Here is a 25,426-nt window from a genome sequence, read left to right on the forward strand (position 1 = left end):
GTTGTCCCATCTGCAAGCACTCATTGTGTAGTGTATACAATGACCTGCAAAAGTAATCATCCACTCCAAAGTTTTCACATTTTGATGCCACCTGAGCTTATTTCATGATGCCTTCAAATCAAACTTATTATATAGAGTCTTCACAAACCACTCCAATGTGATGAAGCGAAAAAAATGCAGATAAAATGTGAATAAGTTGGATTAACAGAGAAAATCAGATGATTCTCAGTTACATAATAGTATTCAAACCCCTTTCCCTAATTAACCCAAAATCACTTCAGGAGAAAATTATTTGTTTGAAAGGTTACAAAATAAGTATAATAGGTTTCACCTGTATGTAATCAGTGGTTTAACTTAAAAAATTATGCTCCCTCACTTATCTAAAGAGTTTTGAGATGCAACTCCCCTGGGTCAACCAACAAGACAAACATGAAGAGCAAGGATCTTTCCAAAGTCAGACATAAAGTGGTAGAGAAACACTGTTCAGGAGAGGATTAGAAGAGCATTTCAAAGTCACACATTATCCCTTTGAGTACGGTGGAATGCATCATTAAGAAGTGGAAGACGTATCATACAATGCAGACTCTACCTAGATCAAGTTGCCTATCCAAACTCAGCAGCCGGACAAACAGGAAACTGGTTCGGGATGTCACTGTAAATCCACCAATGACTTTGAAAGATATGCAAGGGTCTTTTTCCGAGATGGGGGTCAGTGGTCAATCAATCAGCAATATCACGTTCCCTTCACAAAGCTGGCCTCTATGAACAGGTGGCAAAAATAAGCCATTACTGAAAAAGACGCATCTAAAAGATCGTATGGAGTTTGCAAAAAATCATCTTAATGATACTGCAGCCATGTGGAGAAAAGTTTTGTGGTCAGACGAGACGAAAATTGAACTTTTTTGTCGAAATTATCAGTGTTACATCGAGTGCAATCCTAACACTGCACATCACCAAGTCAACACCATCCCGACTGTCAAGCATGGTGGTGGCAGGATCATGTTATGGGGCTGATTTTCACCAACAGGGACTGGCAAGCTTGTCAGGATAGAAGGGACAATGGATGGGCCAATGGACGGTACAAAGTACAGGTGCAAAGTACAGGTACAACGTACAGGAGAATCCTTGATGAAAACCTGCTTGAGTCAGCCATGAATCAAACTGGGTAGGAGATTCACATTTCAGCAGGACAATGATCTGAAACACAAAGCTAAAGCTACACTGGAGTGGCTGAATAAAAAGAAAATAAATGTTCCTGAGTGGACCCAGTGAAAGTCCTGATATGACTTGAACCTAATTCAAAATTTATGGCGGGACTTTAAGATTGCAGTCCATCAACGATCCCCATCAAACTTGGCAGAACTCGAGAAATTTTCACGTGAGGAATGGGAAAATATTTCACCATCTCAGTGCAAAGCTGGTAGAGACCGACCCAGAAATACTCATGGCAGTCATTGCTGCAAAACGTGCTTCCACCAAGTACTGACCTAAGGGGCTGAATACTTTTACAACCAGTGAATTTTGATTTGTACAAGTTTTTTGCAGGTATTCCTGACATGTAACCTCTTTCCCACTACACCTGGGTTTCATTTGATCTCCAGAGTTATGAATAAAAAAGTTCATTTGGAAAAATTGTTTTAATAATTTGTAATTCATCCAAATGTGGCATTATTGGTCAGGGGTGGATGCTTTTGCAGGCCACTGTACATTAAATATCCCAAGCTGCCTTTTTAGCAGGCCATTATGCATTGGTGTCCTGTACAAATCCAAAATTTCTGCCGTCTGATCTACCCCATCACTGGTCTCTAATCGAGGCTCATTTCTACTGCACGTCACCATCCAAAGAGGCCTCCCAGGATGAAGTGTGCGTATATATTTACCTACATGGACATTTAAGCTTCCGGTCGAAGTTGCTCTGATAATAGGCCAAATTTCCATGCCAGGGTGGTTTTGGGCATGGTGAAGGAAATGTTTTCATCGCATGCTGCTAATACACACGTTCTTGTGGTTGCAGTTCAACCACTCCACGAACAAAAGCAAAATATTCTCCCAGACTCACTTAAAACCCATGAGCACGATCGCGAGATTATGGCTCGTGAGTTTATGCGATTACGGTGGGTGAGAAGAGCAATTGTGTGTGATACACGTCCCAAGAATGAGCTCGTCTGGGCATTTCATTAATTACCACAAGGCCTGGCAGGATGGCCTCAAGGTACATGCACTCACCTCTCAGCTGTTTAGTCCTGGTTTGAATCCCGAACCAGCTATAAACTATTATCCTGGTGTTTAACTGGCAGGGCAATTTATAAATGTGTGCACCGTCCCTCGGATGGACGTTAAACTGGGCGTCCTTTCTGTCAGCATTAGTTGGTGAGCATTAAAGATCCCAGTGTCTTTCAAATCACCCTGAACAAAATATAAATTCCTGCTCTAACCTACAGAAGGCATTGCATCAGCAGCACAGCCACAGTCTCAGCCAATGATGCTACATGACAGCCCTGTGCTGTATATGAAAGAAGATGAAGATTCATTGCTGCAACGTTGTTATTTGGATGCCAATGTTGTATGCCCAACGATGGTCATATCCAAAAAGTTGTCACCCCATTTGCAACTTCAGTAAAAGATCCAAAAGATCGTCACAAAAAAATTCATGTGTACTGCCTTATTATCTACCGAATATCAAGTTTCTCGCACTTTCATTTCAGGATTTAGAAAATAATGGGATCAAGTACAGAGCAAGCAGCTGTAAGGCTCCTCCTCTGAACTTAATGTATTACAAAAGACAAATGCACACGAAACTCAGCAAGAAATTCAGCGATGTGTATCTTTCTCAGATAATGTGCACACACCCACAACCACTCCACAAAGGATACTTTAGAAGGGAGGCTTTTTGTGCTGGGATCAAAATAGGTGGATGACCGCTGGATGTAGTGCATTGGAGAGGACAGACGTGATGAAGAATGCTACAAAGTTTGGCAATGGTATGATTTCGATCATGTAGATGGGGTTAACAGAACTTTTGAGATGAAGCTTGTAAACACAGCTCGTTCCAAATGAGAGACACGAATGAAGCAGATTGTGGTCGGGTGCTACGTGGTGAGTGCAAAGTGATGGCATCTAATCATTCGGTGCTGTGCTTCAGCCAGAATGTAAAGGTCACATTCCTGGCACCAAAGGTCAATGGTCATGATACATAATGACAAAATAACGAATAACAAATGCAAGCATGTAATTAAAGTGTATCAAGCTCTCTTAACCAATCATGCCCGAAGGGTCCAAAGAGATGTAGTAATTATTTGCTTTGAATGGTACTTTTGTTTTCCATGACATCCAGTGATGTAAAGATGCTGAGTACCGTGCTAAAGCAGAGTTTTTATTGGCACGCATCTGCAGCTCCTCATTTTGCTGCTTCAGCGTACGCGTCTGCTCCTTCAACGCTACGTTTGCTTCCTCCTGCACACATGTACACACGTGAGCATTGCCTGAACATCACACAAGTGCAACTTATGACCTTGATTACCTTCGCATTCTGCGAAAGGTTATGTTTTGGTCGCTGTGTATTTATTTATTTGTGAATATGTGTGTTTGTTTGTTATTCACATAACTCAGAAAGTATTAAACCGAATTGCATGAAAATTGGTGGGATGATTCGTGATTATCCAAGGACGATTTGATTCGATTTTGGGAGCGATCGGGTCAAAGGTCAAGGTCATGAAAAGGTCAAAAACAAACTTTTGAGCATAACTTCCTTCATAAGACAGCTATCGACATGCAACCAACGCCATATTGTTCCATGACGAAATACCTTTCGGGTACGTGGTGTCAGATTTGACGTGACGTTATGAGAAGTGGGTCAAAATGACGTCACAAGATGATGTAAATTTTCAATTTTCGACCTCATCAGTTTTGATCATACCGTATTGTAGGACTTACCTTAAGGACGTCACACACCAAATTTGACGTCGTTCGGACTGACCGTTATGACGTCATTGACATTTGAACATAACGTTTTTCAATTGTGGCTAAAATGTCCTGATATTTTATATTCAAATATCTATGTAATTTGTAAAGGAAATTGTCCCAAATCCAGGCATTATGATCAGTACCAAAATATCTGCTTATTTATGAACAGGTTTTGCAAATTAACTCTATGGTCAAGGTCAAGGTCACACTCAAGGTCAAAATATACTTGTAGGCATAACTTCAGATCTAATAGAGCTATTGACATGAAACCAATGTTAAAATGTTCTGTGAAATAAGAGCTTTCAGGATGGTAGTCCGCGATTGGTAGTGACGTCATTGTAAGTGCGTCGAAATGACGTCACAAGATGACATCATTTTTAAACTTTCGATTTTTTTCAGTGTTTATCATTCCATTTTGTTGGACTGCCCTTAATGACGTCTAACACCAAATTTGACGTCCATCGGACTGATGGTTGTGACGTCATGGACGTTTTTCAAATGTGCCCGGAAAAAAGTAGCGGCGGCGAAGGTATGCGCTCTACCGAGTGCCCGTTCTAGTTTCTGTTGTTTTTCTTTGCCACGCAGCACATAGCTGCGGTGGCATCATTTGCTGGGGGTGGGGGAGAGGGGAATGAGGAGGGAATGGCTATCCCCCTCCACCTGATACCCCCTCCCCCCCCCCTTGTTCTCTTTCTCACATCTCTTCTCGACTTTCTTTCACACCCCATATCTTCCTTTTCCATCTCCCACCAATCTTCTTGTCCCAATTTCCAGTTTAACCAACCCTCTACCCTTTCCCATAATAAATTGGTGACCACTTGCTGTGTTCATTGTCATTTACCGATATTGTCATATATCATCATGTTCATTGTCATACATCATGTCATTACCCCAGAGACAAAGCAATATTGCTGGACCAACACAAACCAGATCCTGCAGCTGCAGCACACGCTCTTGTAGTTCATGTATTGTTGAGTTCTTCAACTCGAGCACCGCACGCAGACTTTGCAATTCCTGCTGAATGTGTTGATATGGGGCCAGGGCCTCCTGTTACAGGGCACAAATAAATAAATCACTGGTACAAAACTATGAGCTTCATTTCTCTGTACCTCCGAGTATTAGGACACCTCCAAGACTACCTGGACATGCTCTTCAGTGCCACGTTGCAGTGCGTCCTCAAATCGTCGTGCCTTGTCCTGCAGCGCCTCCTTCTGGAAGATGAGCGTATCCACTTGGTCCTGAGCACATGAGGAGCGGCTAAAATGAGATGACGATCATGATGGTGTGGGAGAAAAAAAACTTTTACCTGCTGAGAATTGCTTGTCAGAAACAAGACTTGTGAGCAACATCTGCTTTTAATCAACATTTCCATGAAATATTTATCAACTTAAAACACTTTCAAGCACAATTTACATACAGAATGGATCAATACAAGAGATCTTCATTTTCACCATGAAGGTTCAGTTAATTAGTCAGGTCAATACACAGTTTAATCCCCAAAACATTGCTACAAAAGGTTTCTCAACTGATTCTGGTAGGTTTTAGTGTACTTTATAACATACTAAAAGTTTACCAAAGTATGACCCCCCAGAAAAGTGTTTTTTTCAAGATGGCGTCCAAGATGGCTGACGAAATTTGATGATCAACTCAAATTTGAAGATCTTGGTGTCTATCCCTAGGTTTTTGGGGGCAAAGAACACATTAAGATCATAAAAAATGATGTTGGCCTATTATGCAACACAAAAATCCAACCTTTGTCCATAGAATAAGTTTCAGAGCGTTCATTTTTGAGTGTCATTCTCCTCCTCAGTATCGACCTCTTGAGTGTTGTTTGGATTGTCACAGTTTTCAGTTTGGCAAGGGCCACATGCAGCAGTGCAGGGGAGTCCATAGCATCTGCAGCTGCATCGAGAGGATTTGCACCCCCTCGAACAGTTGCAATGGATAATTTTCAAGAGTTTGTGAGGCGCAGCATTGTTTTGGGTCATAATTGGAATGAAATGATCATTTTCCTGTTTCCATCCCCATTCAGTTGGGTTCATTTCACTTGCCATCCCCATCCATACCATAATTTGAAAGTACACACGTTGGCTATGGAATCTTGTTGCAGGTGATGTTGGTGGAAGCCGTTCAGGAGTGACAAATGCTTGAGCAGTTGCCACTTTCTTGGTGAAAATGATATGGTGCAGTGATGATAGCGTATCATTAGACTTGCCACCAAAGAGATCAACCATCAGGTCTTTTCCAAGATCTGATATGTCCTCTTGAGATTTGTTTTTAAGGATGAATGCACGAGCACAGGACTTCATGACAGGATCAGATTTCACTAATTTTCAGAAGGCTGACTCTTTTTCTGATGCCAAAAATCCTTGAAGTTGAATCACAGCCTGTGTAGGCATGTACAAAGAGCAACTCATTGCACACATCGTCTCCTAAAGTGTCTTTCAACAGGTTAATGTTATACACTTTGTGTTCTTTTGACTGCATGTTTGCGTCAGAACGGAAGTAGATGATCTCATTGTCTGTTCTAGAGTAATGAAGGAGCAAGATCAGCAAATCTGTATCCTCACCGACCAACGTTGTGGTGCAATGACGGGATCGTTCAACAGTTGCCTTAACGATATCAATGTCGGCATCCCCTGGTGACTGAATGACATGGCATCCCCTTTTAGTTAGTGCTGTGCTGATGAGAGCAATCATGTCTGCCTTGTTTTTGTCACGAGACAAAAAGTCCTCCTTTTTGCCTGAAAACTCTGTTTCTGCAGTGAAACCAACAATAGGGTGCAGGTTTTGTCCTCGTCTCTGATGTGTGTTGTCTTTTATGGAGGGACCTTCACCATAGCCATCGAACACCACTGTCGCTAGTCCGTAATGTCTCACAGTGAAGTCTGCATAAGACTCAGCTATTGCCTTATATGAGTCGCCTTTCTTCCACGGTAAATGATGGAGCAAAGAGCCACCATCGAGCACGTAACAATCTGTTTTAGGAATAGAGTTCATCACAGCCTCACTTGATAAGTCCGCAGCATGGTCTCGAATTGCCTGAGCAAGCTGAGGTTTGTCTGCTTTTCGAAGAATGCTCCTGACCTCAAAGAGGGCTGGAGGGTAGGGGCTTAGTTCATACCTCAAAACATCTTCAAGGGAAAGATATCCTGACCTTGACACCACAAAGAAACGCTGGAACAGAAGGGCAGGATCAATGGTACGATCAGGAGCAATCTTCACAGCAGATATATTCCCAAGGGTTTGGGCTCTGTCTTTCCGCTTGAATTTATAAGTAAATGCCGACTTTCCGATTATATCTTCAATGATCTTGTTCCCAACCGATTCAAAGGCATGTACATTCACATCTGGCCCAGCCACTATCCCGTTGACAATGTTTCTCAGAGTAGAATCAGATGTGAAGGGTGAGCAGGCTGCAAGCTTTATCCGAATTTTCGAGATCAGATGCATCTCTTTTGATGCGTGCCTCAGTTGAGTCTTTGTGTTGCGGATTGTAGTAGAGGTCAGGTCTGTGAAATCCTGCATCGCACTGTTGTACTCGGATGTTACAGGTGCAGATAAGGTCCAAAGGTTTCCCATGTCCTCGGTCATCCCACTGCCGCGCGTTAGACCACCAGTGCTCTTTAGAGACCTCATCAACGTTTGTTCAATGACAAGATCACTACTAAGCCCTGCCCAGCACTGATTGCTCCTACAAACAACGTGAAAACCATCAAGGAACTTTCGATAAACGTCTGGGTGCTTTTCCTCCAGGTTGCTCATTTGCTGCAGGTAGTAATGAGCAGATCACAGGTAAATGAAGTGCCCAGCTGCAGCAAAGACAGTTAGCAATTGGACACTGCCTGCAAATGCATCAACCAAGACCCAGTACGATCCGCCTTGATCAACATTCTTGCCATGCCAACCATACGCTGATAATTATGCCACAACTGGCTGGTCTTTGAGGTCTGAGCAAGTTCAGATTTCTTCTTCTCCGTTACTGTCTCGAGTTGGATCAAAACCTCAGAACAAGCAGCATCTCCTAGCGTCGTCTCTCCGCTATGAAGGGAGGAGTAAAATTCCTCGGCTTGATCCAGCAGTGTCTGAATCTCGGGATTGTCTTTGGCCATTTCCGTTATAAGCTGGCTATGCAGGCACTTGTCAACAAGAAGATGGCCCCTCAACCCCCAAAACATTGGTACAAAAGGTTTCTCAACTGATGGCAGCACTGAAAATATGGAAAGCCACTGCAGCAAAAAATCTTAACTGATGCGATGTGATATAAAAATGGTTACAATGTGTTCATTTTTGACACCATATTGGATTTTGATGTTACATAGTCGGCCAACATCATTTTTTATGATCTCAATGTGTTCTTTGCCTCCGAAAACCTAGGAATAGACACTAAGATCATCAAATTTGAGTCGATAGTTACAGAGTTATGATCATTAAAAGGTTTCAGCAGCCATCTTGGACGCCATCTTGAAAAAACACTTTTCCGGGGGTCAGACTTTGGTAAACTTTTAGTATGTTATAAAGTACACTAAAACCTACCAGAATCTGTTGAGAAACCTTTTGTAGCATTTTTTGGGGGGGTTGAGGGGGTATTTTCCATATACTGACCTGACTAAATGAGACAGGCAAGCAATTGGAAACGTATCTTGGTGGGGTTTCTGGTCCTGGTTATAAAAGTTAATGGACAGGGTGTATGCTTCACTCTTCCAAAAGTTCCGAGGCAAGTTCGGCCAGTTGGATCAGTTGTGTTTGTCTGTTGTTCGAGTTTGTGAAAACATTACAAATGTCACGACTGTACCTTTAATTTGGCACATTTGTTGCTGTTTTACTTATTAGGTGATACAGTAGGTTGCATGTGGTAAGCCTGCCTGCCTATCCGCTTCTCTGCTCTCCTGCTCTTGACATCCACATCTTTGCTCTCTACCCATCTCTCCACGAGCAATAGCTTCTCTTTTCCTCCTCCAATGAAGAGCAAAAAATATCGAAATTAAACAAATATTAAAAATAAAATCCCCGATTCCTCCTTGCTCTGCATGTTTTTGCAGTCCGAACCAAACCACCTACTCAGTCACACTCTCTATCATACACACAAAAAAATTAGTTTTCTTCATTCTCTTTCCCATTATTCATATACAGTGGTCCTGATACCCCCACCTGACTGGCCCTGGAGGCCATGCACAGTCGACTTAATACACTCCTCAATCTCCCTCTCTATCCTTCCCTGACCCTGTCTCATTCTCCCACCGTGCACAATCCTGTTTTTCCTTCTTCCCCCGAGTCGTATGAAAATCTGCTCACATCAATTCCATCATTCGATAACCCAGCCATGATGCACGTGATTGCATTGCCAATATTGGCTTTCAGAATGGAAAGAGATTTTTAGTAAGTGCAGACACCCGGTTCCACCAATCCCTTTCAAGCCCCCTCTGGACTGCTCTTTCTTCAGCTGTTAACCTCAACCTACATCCACACTCTTCCCTTCCTGCTACCACCCCTCCTCACTCATCCAATGATGCACCAAACTGTCTGGTCCTTTTATTTTAGAGACCTATATATATATATATATATATATATATATATATATATATATATATATATATATATATATATATATATATATATATATATATATATATATATATATATATATATATATATATATATATATATATATATAATGTTACAACCACATGGAAGTTTCCTTTCACGAAGCAACCTTGTCCCAATATCTAGATAAATGTTTACTTCGCAGGATATGCTTAACACTCCATCCCTCTTTGGTTAGTGCAAAATTCCCTTCCTGGTTATTCCCTGTACCTCTGATATATGATGGTCTTTGTCAGGAGCTCCCTTCCCCATAGTCCCTGCCCTGTTTGCGCCCCACCCTCCTCCCCAATCTTAGGTAATACCTCTGGATCCATATTCCACTCTGCAACAGTCACGCTTTAAGTATTCAAGGCAACGCCGATTTTTTATTAGGCCCTTATGTTAACTTCCACTCCCGACTGTCTTCGTACCTGAGCTCTCTTTTCCTAATGTGTAACAACTTCAACTGCCACCATTCCAACTGGTTTGATGTCAGTCCTCAAACCATTGCCCGTGGTTGTTGAACACAAGTCATGTTGTTATGCTTTAGGCCTTACCGAAACTGCCGGATTCCAAACACATATTCCTCCCTACAACTCTCATGTCTCACTTCCTCTCCATCCTTTACTCCAATTCCAAAGCCAATTCTCTCCCCCTGTCCCACCCCTCTTGGCTTTGGAATCATGACTTTTGAAAGCATCTGTGTCTCTTGACATTACAGGGAACAAACTGTTGCATCTGATCCAACCAGAAATCTGCGTTCCCCAACACAGATTGGTCCACTATCTTGTCATCTCAGGACAAAGTGCCTGGGACTCCTAACCTTCCCCCCCCCCCCCAACATTTCCCTCTGTTCTTTACCAGTTGTCTCCTTGCACTACTCTGTAAAGCCAAGTGTAGCTGAGCTGATGACAGTGCACAAGATCCAAGTGTCATGGAATATAGCAACCTCTTGGGGATGGTACTGCAGTTTCGCGTCTTCCCCTCCTTGGGGCTATGGAGTCTTTTTCTCTACGAGTCACTGGCATCTTGAAAGAGTCCTGGGGTCTGTTTCATGCTCGTACTGCAGACAGGTTGGTGGCCTTGAAATATTTTACCATCTTTCTTCTGGTCTTGCTCCTCCCACCTTATCACCTTTCCACCAAGCCTACCCCCCCCTTCCCAAAGTCACATGCATTCTACAAGTAACCCTTACCAAGTTTCCTTACTCAAGTCAGGGCTTCCCAAGTCTATTATTTGGAGCATTTCTCTGCAGGAATTAAAGTCTGTTGCATACCATTACCACATCATCGCCCCTATTTCCCCCTCTGAGCTTTCTTACACGTTCTGAAATCCTGTTCCACTTTCACTTGAAACTCTTCATGTCGTGGTGTACCCACACATTCTTGTCCAGCTCTTTCCTCTTCATCCTATCATCTGTTCACCCTTTGCTTTCTACTGTTCTGTTCTTCCCCAACCCTCAACTTCTGCATCATCTAAAGGGCAGTATTATATATAGACCACTACCCAAAAGGGGAAGTGTGGAATGGGAATGTAGGTTTGCAAGTCTTCACAAACACCAGCTTGACTATTTTGGACATGATGACCTCATCAGCAAGACAAAGCAGGATGACATGCATACAATGTGAAGAGATCAAAGAGACAAAAATAATTTGGTATGAAGATAAGGAAAAGAGCAATCCATGTGCAAGCAAGGGTAAATTACACCACAGGTCAGGTATGATGTGCAAGCAAGGTTTAACTCAGCCGAGTGGAGGTTGTCCCAAAATCGCATCAGAGCAACATGCAGTGACATGTTGATGCATTGTCCGAGTGCAGCAGTGTTAATTCCATGAGACCTAAACCTGAGAAATGCAAGGTGATGGAAAATAGTTTTCTCCGTAATGGCTCCTCTCCTCCTGTGATTACCCTCGATAATGAACCACTTGAGTTGGTGTCTTCTCTCCTACTTCGGATTACAATCGAGTCGAATCTCAAGTGGGATTCTCAAGTTCAGCACATGATTTCACGAGCTTCCCGACATCTCTACATATTGTGTAAACTCAAGAGAAATGGAGTCGCTACCACTGATTCGGTGTTTATTTACACTCCGTACATCCGCCCCCTTTTGAAATTCGGTGCCGCCGTATGGAGCCCGAGCGTAACAATGCAGCAATCATCTAGCATTGAGAGAGTTCAGCAAAAAGCTGTGCGTATGATTGCCTTTCCCATAAGACATCACTACGTCGATCTACTTCTGGCTTATACTATCATCTCCCTTGCTGTGAGGAAAATCGACATCCTCACCAACTTTGCGAAATCGCTCCTTCTTTCCCCCCTCATCGTAATTTACTCCCCCCAGATGCCAATAATTATCCCAAATGCGGTTGAGGAACTCACACCAGATCCACATCCCCCAAGTACACACACTCTCGTACGCAGTCTTGTGGCTGCTGGTTGCATCATTGGTTAGGGACACGGCTATGCTGCTGATGCACTTCCCCTATTACCAGTACATTGGTGCTCATTTTTCCGACGTCAGAAGGATGACAGGCTGAGTCATCCTGGTGTTACTTCAGTGGTCAATAGGGTTTGAACTCAGGACCTCCAGGATCCAAAGCCAGCCACCCTTAACTGCGAAGCCAATGCCAGGCTTATCCCCCAAGTGAGAACACTTCTCCGCAATGCTGGATGATTGCTGCATTGTTAGACAGAGATACAAACTGTGTCGTATTCCTACTCTCGTGAAATTGTTAAATTCACAATAGAATAAGGTGCAATATTATTGTTTTGCCAGAAGCCCTCATTGTCTATAATCTGCTCTGCACGGACATACATTTCACATCTCTTTATATATATATATATATATATATATATATATATATATATATATATATATATATATATATATATATATATATTATATATATATATATATATATATATATATATATATATATATATATATATATATATATATATATATATATATATATATATATATATATATATTATTGAATGCTTTCAACTTTTCAATGTTTCTTAAATGTAATTAATGATGTTTTTTTTTTTCCAGATATCTGTTTACCAAGTACACATATTTGAAATTTATAGACCAATTTGTTGAATAAGTTATTGTTGTTTGTATGCTTGTGGTTGATTTTGAAATGTTATGTCAGTATTTACTTTTTCATTCAATGTAAATCTATTTTCTCATTTCAATGTAAACACAACTGTTTCATTCTTCAGACTGTGATCTTGTATGTATTTTTTTAATGTTAATAAAACCACACTTATTATTATTATTATAACTACATTTATAATCCAAAATTCATCATATCTTGTTGCAGCTACTGAGAGGGATACAAGGCAAAGTGATTGCCTGACTTGAAGCAAGTCTTTATGAATCCTTAAATTATCACGAATAATCAATGAGTACAGATAATCAGTAAACGAAGGCATAACAAGATCATAAATATAACCACGTGAAGCAAATCCCATTAATTTGCTGCGAACTGCGATGTACCCATGGCATGTCAGGAAGCCCAGGATTAGAATGAGCAAGCTGCTCACCTTTCCCCTTCCAGATTTTTTTTTGTTTAATGGTGAATTGTATTACAAATTACTCCTCACTTTATGGGCTGGTGAGATAGCCTAGATGTATGTGCACTTGCCTCTGAGTTGTCTAGCCTGGGTTTGAATCTCGTCCCAGCTATACACAGTCATCCTGGTGTTTATCCTTCACATCGATGTGTGTGCCGTCCCTCAGACATTAAACTGGATGTCCCATCTCCTAGCATTTGTTTGTGGACGTTAAAAACCTCAGTGTCCTACGCAAAGAGTCGGCGAGTCATCACCAGGACCCGAAAACAAAATACAAAAATTTCTACCAGGACTGCAGGTAACAAGTGGACTTTTCTTCTTGAACACTCTTTGACACCAGGTTAAACTGCTTGCTATTTTAGAGTGTGGTTGCTGTCTGGAAAGAGTTTATGCTCTATAAACAAAATGACTAGGTGTGAACAGCCTTCTTCAGATTATGAAGGGCAACCAATATACCAGCTGGCTTCATTATTCACTCCTCTGTGATGCAATCTCTGCCATCAATTTGCACAAGAAACAAAAGTCTATTGTGACAGCTCGGTTGGTCGCAAGCATAGCCTGCCTTCCAGTCGCAAGTACAGCCCGCCTCAATGGCCGGCAATCAGGAAACTGAACGGATTTGCTCCCTATCGAACAGCAGAGTCATCACAGCTTTGGATGCTGACATGAGCCTTCAATCACTTGACATGGCCAGGCAAAAAAAATAAAAAATAAAAAAAAAATCAGTCTGCTTGATGCTATTCACTTTCTAGATGGTGTATGGCAGTAGGTCACACGAATGACCATCTCCAACTGCCCCCTCATACAGGAAATGTGGATTTAATGTGCTCGGGAACAATGTTCTGTATTCACAGTTGTACGTTTTATTTCTCACATTGCACCAACCTCTCTCTATATATGTCATTGTCGTGCAATGTAATTGAAATTGGTTTTCTACTGCTTTTGTCTGGGAGCTGTGTGTTCATTTGACTGTCAAGTGTGAGGGTCCGTAGACAATTCTCCCTTGTTGTGGATGGCAAGAAGCAGCACCTCTCTTCTGGTCTTGCTCCTCCCACCTTATCACCTTTCCACCAAGCCTACCCCCCCACACCTCCCCCAAGTCACATGCATTGTACAAGCAACGCTGACCTTATTACCTTCCTCAAGTCAGGGCTTTACGCTCATCTCCATTCTTTTGTCTCCTTCTTCCCTTGTCTGAAGAATTGTCTTCCCGAGTCTATTATTTGGAGCATTTATTTGCAGGAATTAAAGTCTGTTGCCTGCCATTACCACGCAGTCACTCCTATTTTCACCTCTGAGCTTTTCTACACATGCTGAGATCCTGTCCCTCTTGTGTTGTATTCCCTTGTTAATTCCACCATTCATGCTGTATCCCTGGAATGCAATAACTCCAACGATTGATGCGATTTACTTTGGACTGCTATTAACACAATAAGTTGCATTGTTTTATGTACATGTAAACCTGCATGTTCTCAGGTATTTAAGAATGCAATGAATACCGTGTTTTCGTTGTAAGCCCGTCGTCCCCTGCACAGCGGGAGATGGGGTTTTGCAGGTGTGTGTGTGTGTGTGTGTGTGTGTGTGTGTGTGTGTGTGTGTGTGTGTGTGTGTGTGTGTGTGTGTGTGTGTGTGTGTGTGTGTGTGTGTGTGTGTGTGTGTGTGTGTGTGTGTGTGTGTGTGTGTGTCATAACTTTTAAAAAGTTTTTTTATGTCATCAAATTTTCAACAAAGCTTTATAATAAGAATATGAAGAAGACAAATTAAGAATTTGATCAAAAGGTCAAAGGTACCGTTTGGCATACGGAAGAAGTCCAAATACAAAGTGAACCGGCTTTGCATTTTCAGATGCTTTCTAGTTTCTTTTTAGTTTCATACAAACCAACCAAGTTAGAACAAGAATGGCACATACTACATACAAATTGTTACGTTTCAATAAATGCAACAGAGTTAAGAAGATCATTCTGTCTGTGTGTACGTTGTTGGAACGGTGTTTAGCTTTTCCGTATAGGCGTGCAGCGTCACATGCGACGAGAATAGACAATGGCACTGCAGTCCACTTCGATGACGTCTCTGTGCCTGAGGGCATATCAATGGATCATTTTCGTCAGAAAGTGGATCTCGACAAAAATCTTCAGACATCAGATGAATGATCAGATGCTGAACTCCTGGCAGATGTTCAGGAACCAGAGACCCAAACTATCTGATGACAGTGTTACTGATAAGAAGGATGAAGGTAAAGATTTGCGTGTCAAATCAAATGAATAGATTTTGCTCTAAGCTAGGCATGTAGTCTAGGACCTAGCTTAGACATGTATGCACTGAATTTAGGAGAGGATAACTCAACTGTTTTAGGCTAATATGACCCCAAGGAACAACTTGGGATGTGTGCCAAAATCTCTATCCGGGACGAACAGCCCGAAAATGACCACGCCCTTTTTAAAATCTATGTACCCCATTGTATATGACTATGCACCCTATTATCACTCACTCAGCCTGCTTTTGATTTATTCATAGCACCAGTGCTACAAGATCCGGAGAGAGAGAGTGAGAGAATGACTTATCCATCCAGGACTGCGATCAACTGAAGGAGAAGTTCCCACTCCTCTACAACTCCTACATGAATGGTGGATTTGTCATGAACACCACCAATAAAGGTACTGGAGTGCCCTTTGACCAGGCACGAGAGCAGTGCTACAATCGGCCTGCCAAAGTGAGTGGGGGGATAATTGGGGTCACCAGAAAGAAGGAAGCAGTAGCTCTGTGGGGAATTATCAAGCATAAAAAAGACCAGTACATTGACCTCCTGAAGATGAAGGATGATGTCTAAGGAGAACTCTCACTTCACCACGACTTCAACCCAAGTACTGCAACTCAGATAGTTGGGATGGTGCAAGACATAGAGTATCTCCTGAAGGTATGCAGTCCTCTACAAGACGAGGTAGCACTGAAGAATGTTCTCACTGGAGAAATTGTGACCAATGTAAATGTACACAAGTTGTTTTGCTGTATCAAGTAGGGCAGCACTGCTTGTGCTAATTTTATCGATGATCGACTCAGAAATAGGTCGATATCGATACACTCAACTATTGGCAAAATCAAGTTTACGTCCCCTAATACCACCTTCAAATTGGCTCCCAAAGCAGACATCAAAGATGAGACAATCAAAGCTCTCATGTTTATTGAGTATGGGAGTCACCGGGGGTTCACTGTTGAGGAGCAACTCAAGCATGAGATCACCAACTCTGCATTCTTCTTGGTTGACGAAGATGGTTACTTGAGGAAGAGTATCAAATCACAACTTGGGACTGAGCTGCTGAAGTAGTGCCCACTAATAGATAAAAAAAAAGGGCCAGAAACCTCCCCACAAACCCACGCCATCATTATCGACTTCATGGCCTTGGTGAGAAAGGTCCCCTTAAAGAAGCTTGATCCGCCCGTCAAGACATTCCATGACTTTGCTATTGCCTTGACATCTATGGTCACCAAAGCTGGGCACAACTGTGATGAGATCCATATCGTTTTTGATGCTTACAGAGAGGACAGCATCAAGAATGGAGAGAGGGGGAGAAGAAGAAAGTCAAAAGAAATGGTTGTCCTTGATGTGATATCACCAAACCAAAATGTTCCAGTGGTATTAGAGAACTTTTGGTCATCTTCCATCGGCAAACTGCTTTCCAGGCATTCTATGTTGAGTGGCTCACCACCAATTACCACGGAACCAAACCTCTATACCTCGGTATATCACCACAGGCATGGATGGTGTCAGCTGGGTGTGCTTCTCCATTCCCTCGGCTCAACTGCACACACGAGGAAGCTGATGACAGGATATTCTAAGTCATCGGTCAGGACCGACATCCATGACGCTGTCATCAGGTGACACAGATGTCTTTGTGTGCCTGTTATACCACATCACAGTCAATTGGAGAGATCTTGGCCTCCAAGAACTTTGGCTCGTCCGCAACTCAGGAGTGAAAAGATCAATATCACCACTCCACGATATCTGCATAGCACTGGGAGACGAGCTCACAAAGTGTCTCCCAGCACTCCATGCGCTGACTGGGTGTGATACAACCAGCAAGATCTCAACTAAACTTGCAGCCCTGAATGCTGTCCGCAAACCAGGAAATTCCTCTCTGATCCTGAATTTTGACTGCCCCAGCTAGCAGAAAGTGCAATACAGATGGCAGAGACATTCTTGGTCAAGTGTCTCAAACCATCAACAGACCTGGAGACATTTGACGACCTGCGTCTCACTGCATTTGATAGCAATGCCCTCAAGATGGACTTTGAGAGAACCACTTGCACCTCAACTAATGCAAGGAAACATATCCATAGAGGCTATTACCAACAGCAGCTGTGGGTCCAAGCCCCATTTAGAGATGCCACCCTGATTATGAATGCCGAGTCTTATGGGTTTGTAAGAAGGGGCAGTTTATTAATCCCTGAGATTGCGATCTCCAAACCCAAAGGCCTGCCAAATCCCTGCACATGTGGCAAGTGTGCTTGCAAAAATGGGTGTTCCTGCAGGGTAGCTGTAATCAAGTGTTGCAAGTACTGCAAATGCAAGGGAGGTGATTGTTGTAAAAACCCTATCACTGAATGAACACTGCTCATCATCCTCATACCTGGACTCTGTTGTGTTACTCTTGATGTTCCTGACCCTGGTTTACGTGACACATAAACAGTATTAATGTGGTTTTAAAAGTTGTATTGTTGATGGTTGGGCAATTAATTTGAATCTTTGAAACATTTAAGCTCTCGAGATACTGCTGCCTACTAAAGTAATGTTTTGTTTTTTATTTTTCATTTTAAGTTAACATTCCATTTATGTTAACATCCATGTTAGTGAGACATGTTAGTGAGACACCACCCCCAAATTATACCATGACAAGAGTTGCATACTATTTTGATAATAGTATGTAAATGATTGAAAATACAATTTCTTTATATTAATCAAATGCTTGCTTTCTTTCTTTTTAAAAAATCCCTTGTATTGTTCAAATTCCAAATTGTCAGTTCAACTCTAGTAGATGACACAAATCTTCTGACTTTGCTCTAAGTCCGGAAAGTTTAAGTTAATAAATATATGGCAATTCCAGTATGAATGGTAATAAGTATGGTAAATAAAACGGTTTTTAGCCATTTTCTCATAAAAAAAATATCAAATTAGAAATTTTACACTCTTCTATGACCCCCCTAAATAAATAAATAAATAAATAAATAAACATGGCCATTCTGAACATTTTGAGCACCTCAGAAAACCTGTAGCTCCAACGGTTTAGAAGATACAGCTATCTCAGAAGTAGCACTTTCGATGAAACAGGGTGTGGTCATTTTAAAAAGGGCGTGGTCATTTTCGGGCTGTTCGTCCCGGATAGAGATTTTGGCACACATCCCAAGTTGTTCCTTGGGGTCATATTAGCCTAAAACAGTTGAGTTATCCTCTCCTAAATTAAGTGCATACATGTCTAAGCCAGGTCCTCTACTAATGGGGAACATTCGGCCTGCAACATGTTTTGATCCATTATGCGTGGTGATATTTTGTTCAGTATTTTATGTAGCTATTATCACTTTACTAAAAAACAACTTAAGAATAGCAAAAACAAGTATCCCCCCCTCCCCCCCACCAACACCACCCCCAACACGGACACTTTCATCAAATAGAAGCAATCTCTGAAGTCACATTAGTTAAGTTACTTGAAAACACTTTTTAGTACTCAGGACACCTTCAGTGGACAATGTGCTGTGGCACAGTGTTGGAGGTGCACTTTGTCATTTGTGAAAGAAAGCTTGTTGATCACAGCATATCATACTCCATTTCATAAGATAAAGGAAGACGATTTGTAATGCTGGCTACGACCAAAGGTGGTGCTACTGGAGTTTCAATGACATCCACATTTGCTCCATAATAGTAAGATCATGACTATTATTAAAATGTATACAATTTCCGATGTCACTTTTGCTCAGTTAGTATCAAGAATGAGGAGGTTTAGTGACATTACAATCATTTTTGTTTGTGCATCAACAACAGTCATAATGATTAGTTGCATTACTTATCTGCATATGTGCTGTTTAACTCACGAGCACATTACTGGGAATATATCCGGCTCGTACCAAGTTTAACAACAGTTATCACGGTCCTCCGACTCGGAAAGGTTCCCCCCACGTGCTCTAAATTATGCGAGTGGCTTTATAGAGTACCAAGCTCTCCCCTAAATTGCTATGTTTCACACTGTTGAAGCATAATTAATTAAACGTACAATTGCTAAAAGAAAAAACACAAAGACAGTTCCAATTTTGTCATAAAAAGTTAAATTTGAAGGCATTTCTATTGAAAATAAATATAGGTTTACATACATACGACCTTTAAAAGCACTGTGAAGCTTCTATCTCAGTGTAGTGTGGGCACCAAGAAAAAGTGCACTCTGGCTATAAACACACCTTTCCTGCCTCTTAATGGGTGTGCTTACAAGTGGAGATTAATGTACTGTAATTGGCTGCCGGATTTATTGACCTTTTTCGAGAAAATGGAGTGACTAGCTAATGTATCAATTTAACAAACAGTGGGGGTGGGGGAGGGCTCCATAGCTAGCCCCTCTAACCCAATGACAGATCTATGCTTTGGCAATAGTGCCTTCTAATATGTATACGTCTCCGAGGAATGTGGCTAAAATAAGGCCAACTACCCCAACACAAATTATACCATGACAAGAGTTACATCCTGGCACCATCTCTAGCCTCACCTGGAGGTCAAGGCGAACCTTCTCAAACTCCTCCTTCAGATTCTTTCTTTCAGCATTTTGCGCTTTCTCCATATCTAGTTGCAGCACAGACGAGGACATGGTGGAAAAATAAAATTCCTCCAGTGAGGTTCAACACGAGTGTCAGATGGTTGGTTGTTCAATTAGTGAAGCAAACTAGATTTTTCCATCCATCCAATCAACAGCAGCAATGCTGCACCATCCAGTCAGTGAAGCAAATGCTGAACTGCCTCTGAGGCAGATCGAATGTCCACAACACAAGCATGAATTAACTTACATGAGTATGCAAAATGGATTAAGCATAGCTATCAACTTGTGTTGTATATCAAAAACTCTGAAGGACCAGCTATCTACGGCTGCATGGAAGATCCACTCATCTCAAAGGGTCTGCTCTGACTTTGTTTTTAAGCTCGTTGTGGGTTGAGGTAAGTACTGGAGGGAACACGTTAACTCTATATGGCCATTGTGATTCTTATCGAAAGCAATCAGAACTGTAATAAACTTGTGTTTGGTTGTAATAAGGGTGTGACCACCGGTTGACTCATCAGAACCATTTGCTATCACATACCCTCCAGAACTCGACTATGCTGTTCTTTAAGGGTGTTCAGCTGCTTTTTGTGCCAAGCCCCCATCTCTTGCAGTTGCGTCTTGTGCGAATGCAGCATCTGCTCCAGCTGAATACACGAGGGGTTGGGTGGAAGAGAACAAGGTTGGGATTCTGAGTTTGCAAAAAAAAAAGACCAAAAAAAAACCAAACTAGAAAAAGGATAATAAACGAAATATAGTGGTAGTTTGTTTATTCCGGATGATGATGTAGTTTACTTGAGCAAAACACACATTACATCACATCACATAAATCAATGGGAAACATCATCACACCATTTTAAAGCCTTTTTCCCTGAGCAGGGATCAGCTTTTTGCGGGCTCCAATCATGGTACCTTTCTTGTGGCAATGCTTTTACGGCCGGATACATAAATCAATGGGAAACATCACCTAATAATCCTTATTGTATAAAATCAAGGAGTGGATTTGATGGACTCAAATAAACTTATTTATTTATTTGTTTTTTTTTCCAGGCAATAAGCCTTAATCATTAGTTGTTTATTTTATTACTACTATTATTTTTTTATAGCAAAACCAATTTAGTAAGCATCTATATTTCAGCAACATCTCCCATGGCCTCACCAATCCTGGAGCGAAGTGCGGAGATGAGAAGACTAAAAAGGACAATTTTGTGCAACCTTTACCCAAATACCGTGAGTCCATGCTTAACACTCAGGATGCGTTCCCACAAAATTGAATGTTATGCGAAAAAGTGAAAATCAAAAACCGTTTTTCCCATTGACATAATGTTAAAAACTGAGGGTACATCCCTGAGCAGTCATTTTCAGTCATCCTAAGCTAACTAAAGTGAATACTGTACGAAAACTATAAGAACTACATAAATTCACACAGAACATAATTATATGTCTGAATAAGTTCATACTAATGACATACAGTAACTAAATAAGTAAATGGAGAACAAAGATGAATGTTTATTTTAATAAACTAGTACACCCACTCCATACGGAAGCAGCAGGAAGGGTCATTTTATTATCCTCTCTGGGGTCTACACATTACAGTGGATCTAGGCTAAGGCCTCAAGAATGTCGGGAGTGTGTTGAGTTACCAAGTTTCTTGTAGAGCACTCGCTAAGTGGTTTAAGCATTCAAGCAAGCACTCCATTCGAAGTTTGGAGAAAAAAAAAAAAGAGAGGGAGAGGGAGAGAAAGAATGAAATCCTAGACTCAAGTGTAGGATTCTGGATCAGGATAATGTAAGAAATGTCATAAAGAAACAAAACCAAGCCAAGACATGACAACATAGCCCACAAAAACAATCATTGTACCTTCATGCCCATAACAGTATGCAGCATGAGCATCAACACGTGCCAATTCTGTTTGGTACTGGAGCCACAAAATCAAAAGTTTTATGATCTCAGCAATCACTCCACTCCTATTCTTGGCAATTACCTTCGACCTCATCGGTGCAGATCGCTTCACATGTTCGAGAATTCTTGCCTTGTACTCGAGTATCGTCCTGATCGTGGACCGGTTATGTAAAAGTTTAGCGAACGTCCAATTTGCGAAGGAATTTCCCCTCTCTCAGACCATTTTATAATGTCTAATTTCATTTCCAACTTCAGCGTCTTACGTTTCTTCGATGCACGAGCATCACATGCTCTTATTAATGGTGCCTTACTCTTCACTGACATTCTGAGGTTCACAAAAACGTGAGCAGAGAGGTTATGGCACATTATTTCTGGAGAGAATTGAAAATTTTTTTTCGCCCTCATGAAAGTGTCAACATGAAAATAATGACGTGATCAACAAAAACTGGCGCATGTTCTTGAAAAGCGTTAATGTGAAAAATCGTTGGTCGAATGAGCATATAAAGAGGACTCCCTGTATATACTTCAAACAAGAGGGGGTTAAAATTGCAGCTGTGGGTTTTGAGGTGTGTGATGAACATAATAAACGGTCATGTACCAGATTAAACGGCTTTCACACAGTCCACCATGACCACGGCCACCGTTTACCTGCTCCTGGTGATGTTTCCTCAGCGAGTTGACATGTGTGCTTCGCTCTTGTTCCAGCTGCTCTCGCTGGCACCCCAACTGTTCCCCCAGCTTTGCACGGAATGCCTGCAGCGCCACTTGGCTTTCAGCCTGGGCCTTACCAAGCTCTTCCTGTAGCCTGTGGCTTAGAGTTTCACATGCCTTGCCCAGGGTAGAGCCTTGTACTCTTGCAAGATCTACGGAAAACAAAGGGAAAAGATAACCCTTAACCCGAATCAAGCACGATTGGTCAAAATGTTTATGCACGTGAAAGTAGAAAAAGGGGGAAAAAAACCACGTAAAATGCATAATATAACAAAAATGTACAAAAATAACATGTAAAATGTACAAAAGAAAATGAAAAATGCATTGAAATTTTTTTTATACAAGAATGTATAAACTTTTGAATGTAAAATGTATAAAAATAACATGAAAAACAGAAATAATATGCAATAACAAAGCTGGCCTCCAAAGCCAGTCACCGACTGGGCATCCGTCGTGCAAAGTCCTTCCTCGGCCCGCCTGAGCTCCTGACCACACACAAAGCTTTTGTCCGCAGCCTGAAGGAGTCCTGCTCTCCCCTCTGGGCTGGTGCTCCTGCCTCTCACCTTTCTCAGCTTCACGCTGTGGAAACCAAGGCAATTAGGATAATTGGTATCTCCCGTGATGAGGCCGAGTCTTTGGGTCTCTCACCCTGTCACCGCAGGCAGGTTGGTGGTCTTCTCCTGCCTCCTCTCCAGCCTCTTCCCTCCCCCCCCTGCTCTGTCTGAGATATGTCCCCCCCCCAATATTTCTGCAGGGCGCTCAAGGTCCACCAGCAACCCCATTCTGGTAAAACTACCAAAATCAACAATCACTGCTCACCTTCACTCTTTCATACCTTTGGAACAAACTCCCACACTCTCTTCAAGCCCACTCTTCCCTCTAGGTCTTCAAAACAGCTGTTCAACACCATCTCTTATCCTCCCACATCCAAAACCTCAATCGTTTCTACCCCCGCTAATCCACCCCAAACCCACCTCCTTCAAATTCCCGGTTTTCCTTCCTGAAAGTCCCTGTGGTGTCCATCTTGTTTACCCTGTGTTCCCATCCCATCCCTCTCCCTTCCACAGATCTCATCTCTGTTCTCCACTGTTTTTTTTCCTTCCCTCTCCCACCCCTCTTGTCTCGCGTTTCTGTGTGTTCGCTATCATACGAGCCTCGACAGTGTACACAAAATAAAATAACATAAAATAAAATAAAATAATAAATACAGCATAACATGTAAAACTGGAAGGGCACTTGATGGAGCGCATATTTCTGCCATGTTATGCCTGATCCATGAGAACACATCGGGACCAATACATTGTTGAAATATCATGCTATACAGTACTATATCATTTTTGGCTCTATCTCTCATTGGTGAAGAATCACTTTAAAAATTAAATATTTCTCGTATCTAGATCCGGATTCGGATTTTCACCAAAATCGAACCAATTCGTACTTGCGACACACCCAACCTGTCCACCAAGTTTCGTCCAAATCCGTCCACAACTTTTTGAGATATCGTGCTTATATATCGTTTTTGGCCCTATCAATTGTGAATAATCACTTAAAAAATTATAGGAGCCGGATCCTGATCCTGATCCCGATCTTCACCAAAATCTCATCAGTTCTTCCTTGTCACACATTAAACCTGTCCACAAAATTTCATCCGGATCCGTCCACAACTTTTTGAGATATCCTGTACACAGACAAACAGACAGAAAGGGGTGAATACATAACCTCCTTCACCTTCGGTGGCGGAGGTAATAACTAGAACAGCACTCTTCGACTTCGTGAAGTCGACCGATATGCCTCCACCCACATTATTACATCATTACACATACTTGTACCAAGTTATATTAAATCCCTTCAGCTGTTCAGAAGTATCACATTTTTACCAGACGTGATATCTGACATTTTTACCTGACATGGATCTTTCAATCCTGCCAAATCTCACTCTGACAATCTCTCTCCAAAAGGACCATCTGGTAAACCCTCCAAACTACTTTCTTAGGGCCCCGTCACACCTTGACGTTTTAGCCAGCAATGGCAACGTATAAAACGTTGGCGTACGCTGAAATTTTGATCTTTTTTTTTAAAGTTTTGGACGTATTAATCACGAGTTGGACGTATGCATAACGTATTAGTAACGTACACAGAACGTTTTAATCACATATAGATAACTTAGACCAACGAATGATTAGCGTGTTGTCAGCATTCACAACCTATGCCCAACGATAGTCTAACGTATGCATAGCGCGCTGCACGTATCGCCGACGATCACGTGGCGTAGCCTATTAAAAAGCTGCCGCACGCCGATTTAAATCATAACCGCCTGAGCATTGGAAGTGTCAAGATCGCAGTCACACCTTGACGATTTAGCCAGCGTATGCCGACCTCTGAAAAATTTATCTAAAACGCTGGCACACGTCGAATAAGTTATGGGTAAGTTGTGTATACATTAAGAGCACGCTGAAAAACACTACCATACGTCGTAATACGCCTTGTACGTTGTGAAATTTCAAGCATGCTGAAAATTTTAAGACGTACTCGCCGTATGGCTCACACGTTCCGCTACGCTGGGAATAAGTTGTAGGCACGATATGCGACCGTTGACACACGTCGACACACGTTACTTGTAAGTTACTCATAAGTCGAAACACGTCGAGGTAATGTTTAGCATACCCAGAACTTATTTTCTCCGTCAAGGCACACTTTCTTTTTTTCTCCTTGGCTCCATGAAGGCACGTGACGAAATATCTGAAGTTGTTGTTGTTTTTTAGTCTATCACGAATTTTAAAATATATTCTGACATTTGCTTATAAGTTTTGACGTCGACGTGACAATATCCTCAAACAGAAAATATTCACAGAGGAGGAACTAAGAATAAGACGAGCAAAGTGAAGAGGCAATCGGA

General features: G+C 41.8%; 1 protein-coding gene across 8 annotated transcripts in view; it reads right to left on the minus strand.

The window, feature by feature from the left end:
• The window catches only part of LOC147018245 (uncharacterized), a 72,651-nt gene that overhangs the window by 1,942 nt on the left and 45,283 nt on the right, over positions 1-25,426 (minus strand). For all 8 annotated transcript variants that reach the window (XM_085897768.1, XM_085897766.1, XM_085897765.1 and 5 more), the window contains 6 exons: positions 22,468-22,682; positions 20,458-20,563; positions 19,872-19,945; positions 5,103-5,201; positions 4,891-5,010; positions 3,356-3,453 (listed from right to left, as the gene is read on the minus strand). In XM_085897768.1, the coding sequence (XP_085753894.1) occupies positions 3,356-3,453; positions 4,891-5,010; positions 5,103-5,201; positions 19,872-19,945; positions 20,458-20,563; positions 22,468-22,682 (712 nt within the window). The remainder of the gene's footprint in view (positions 1-3,355; positions 3,454-4,890; positions 5,011-5,102; positions 5,202-19,871; positions 19,946-20,457; positions 20,564-22,467; positions 22,683-25,426) is intronic.

The sequence above is a fragment of the Eptatretus burgeri genome, chromosome 10 (assembly GCF_056783735.1).
Source record: "Eptatretus burgeri isolate ZD-2024b chromosome 10, Ebu_testis_v1, whole genome shotgun sequence".
Lineage (NCBI taxonomy): Eukaryota > Metazoa > Chordata > Myxini > Myxiniformes > Myxinidae > Eptatretus > Eptatretus burgeri.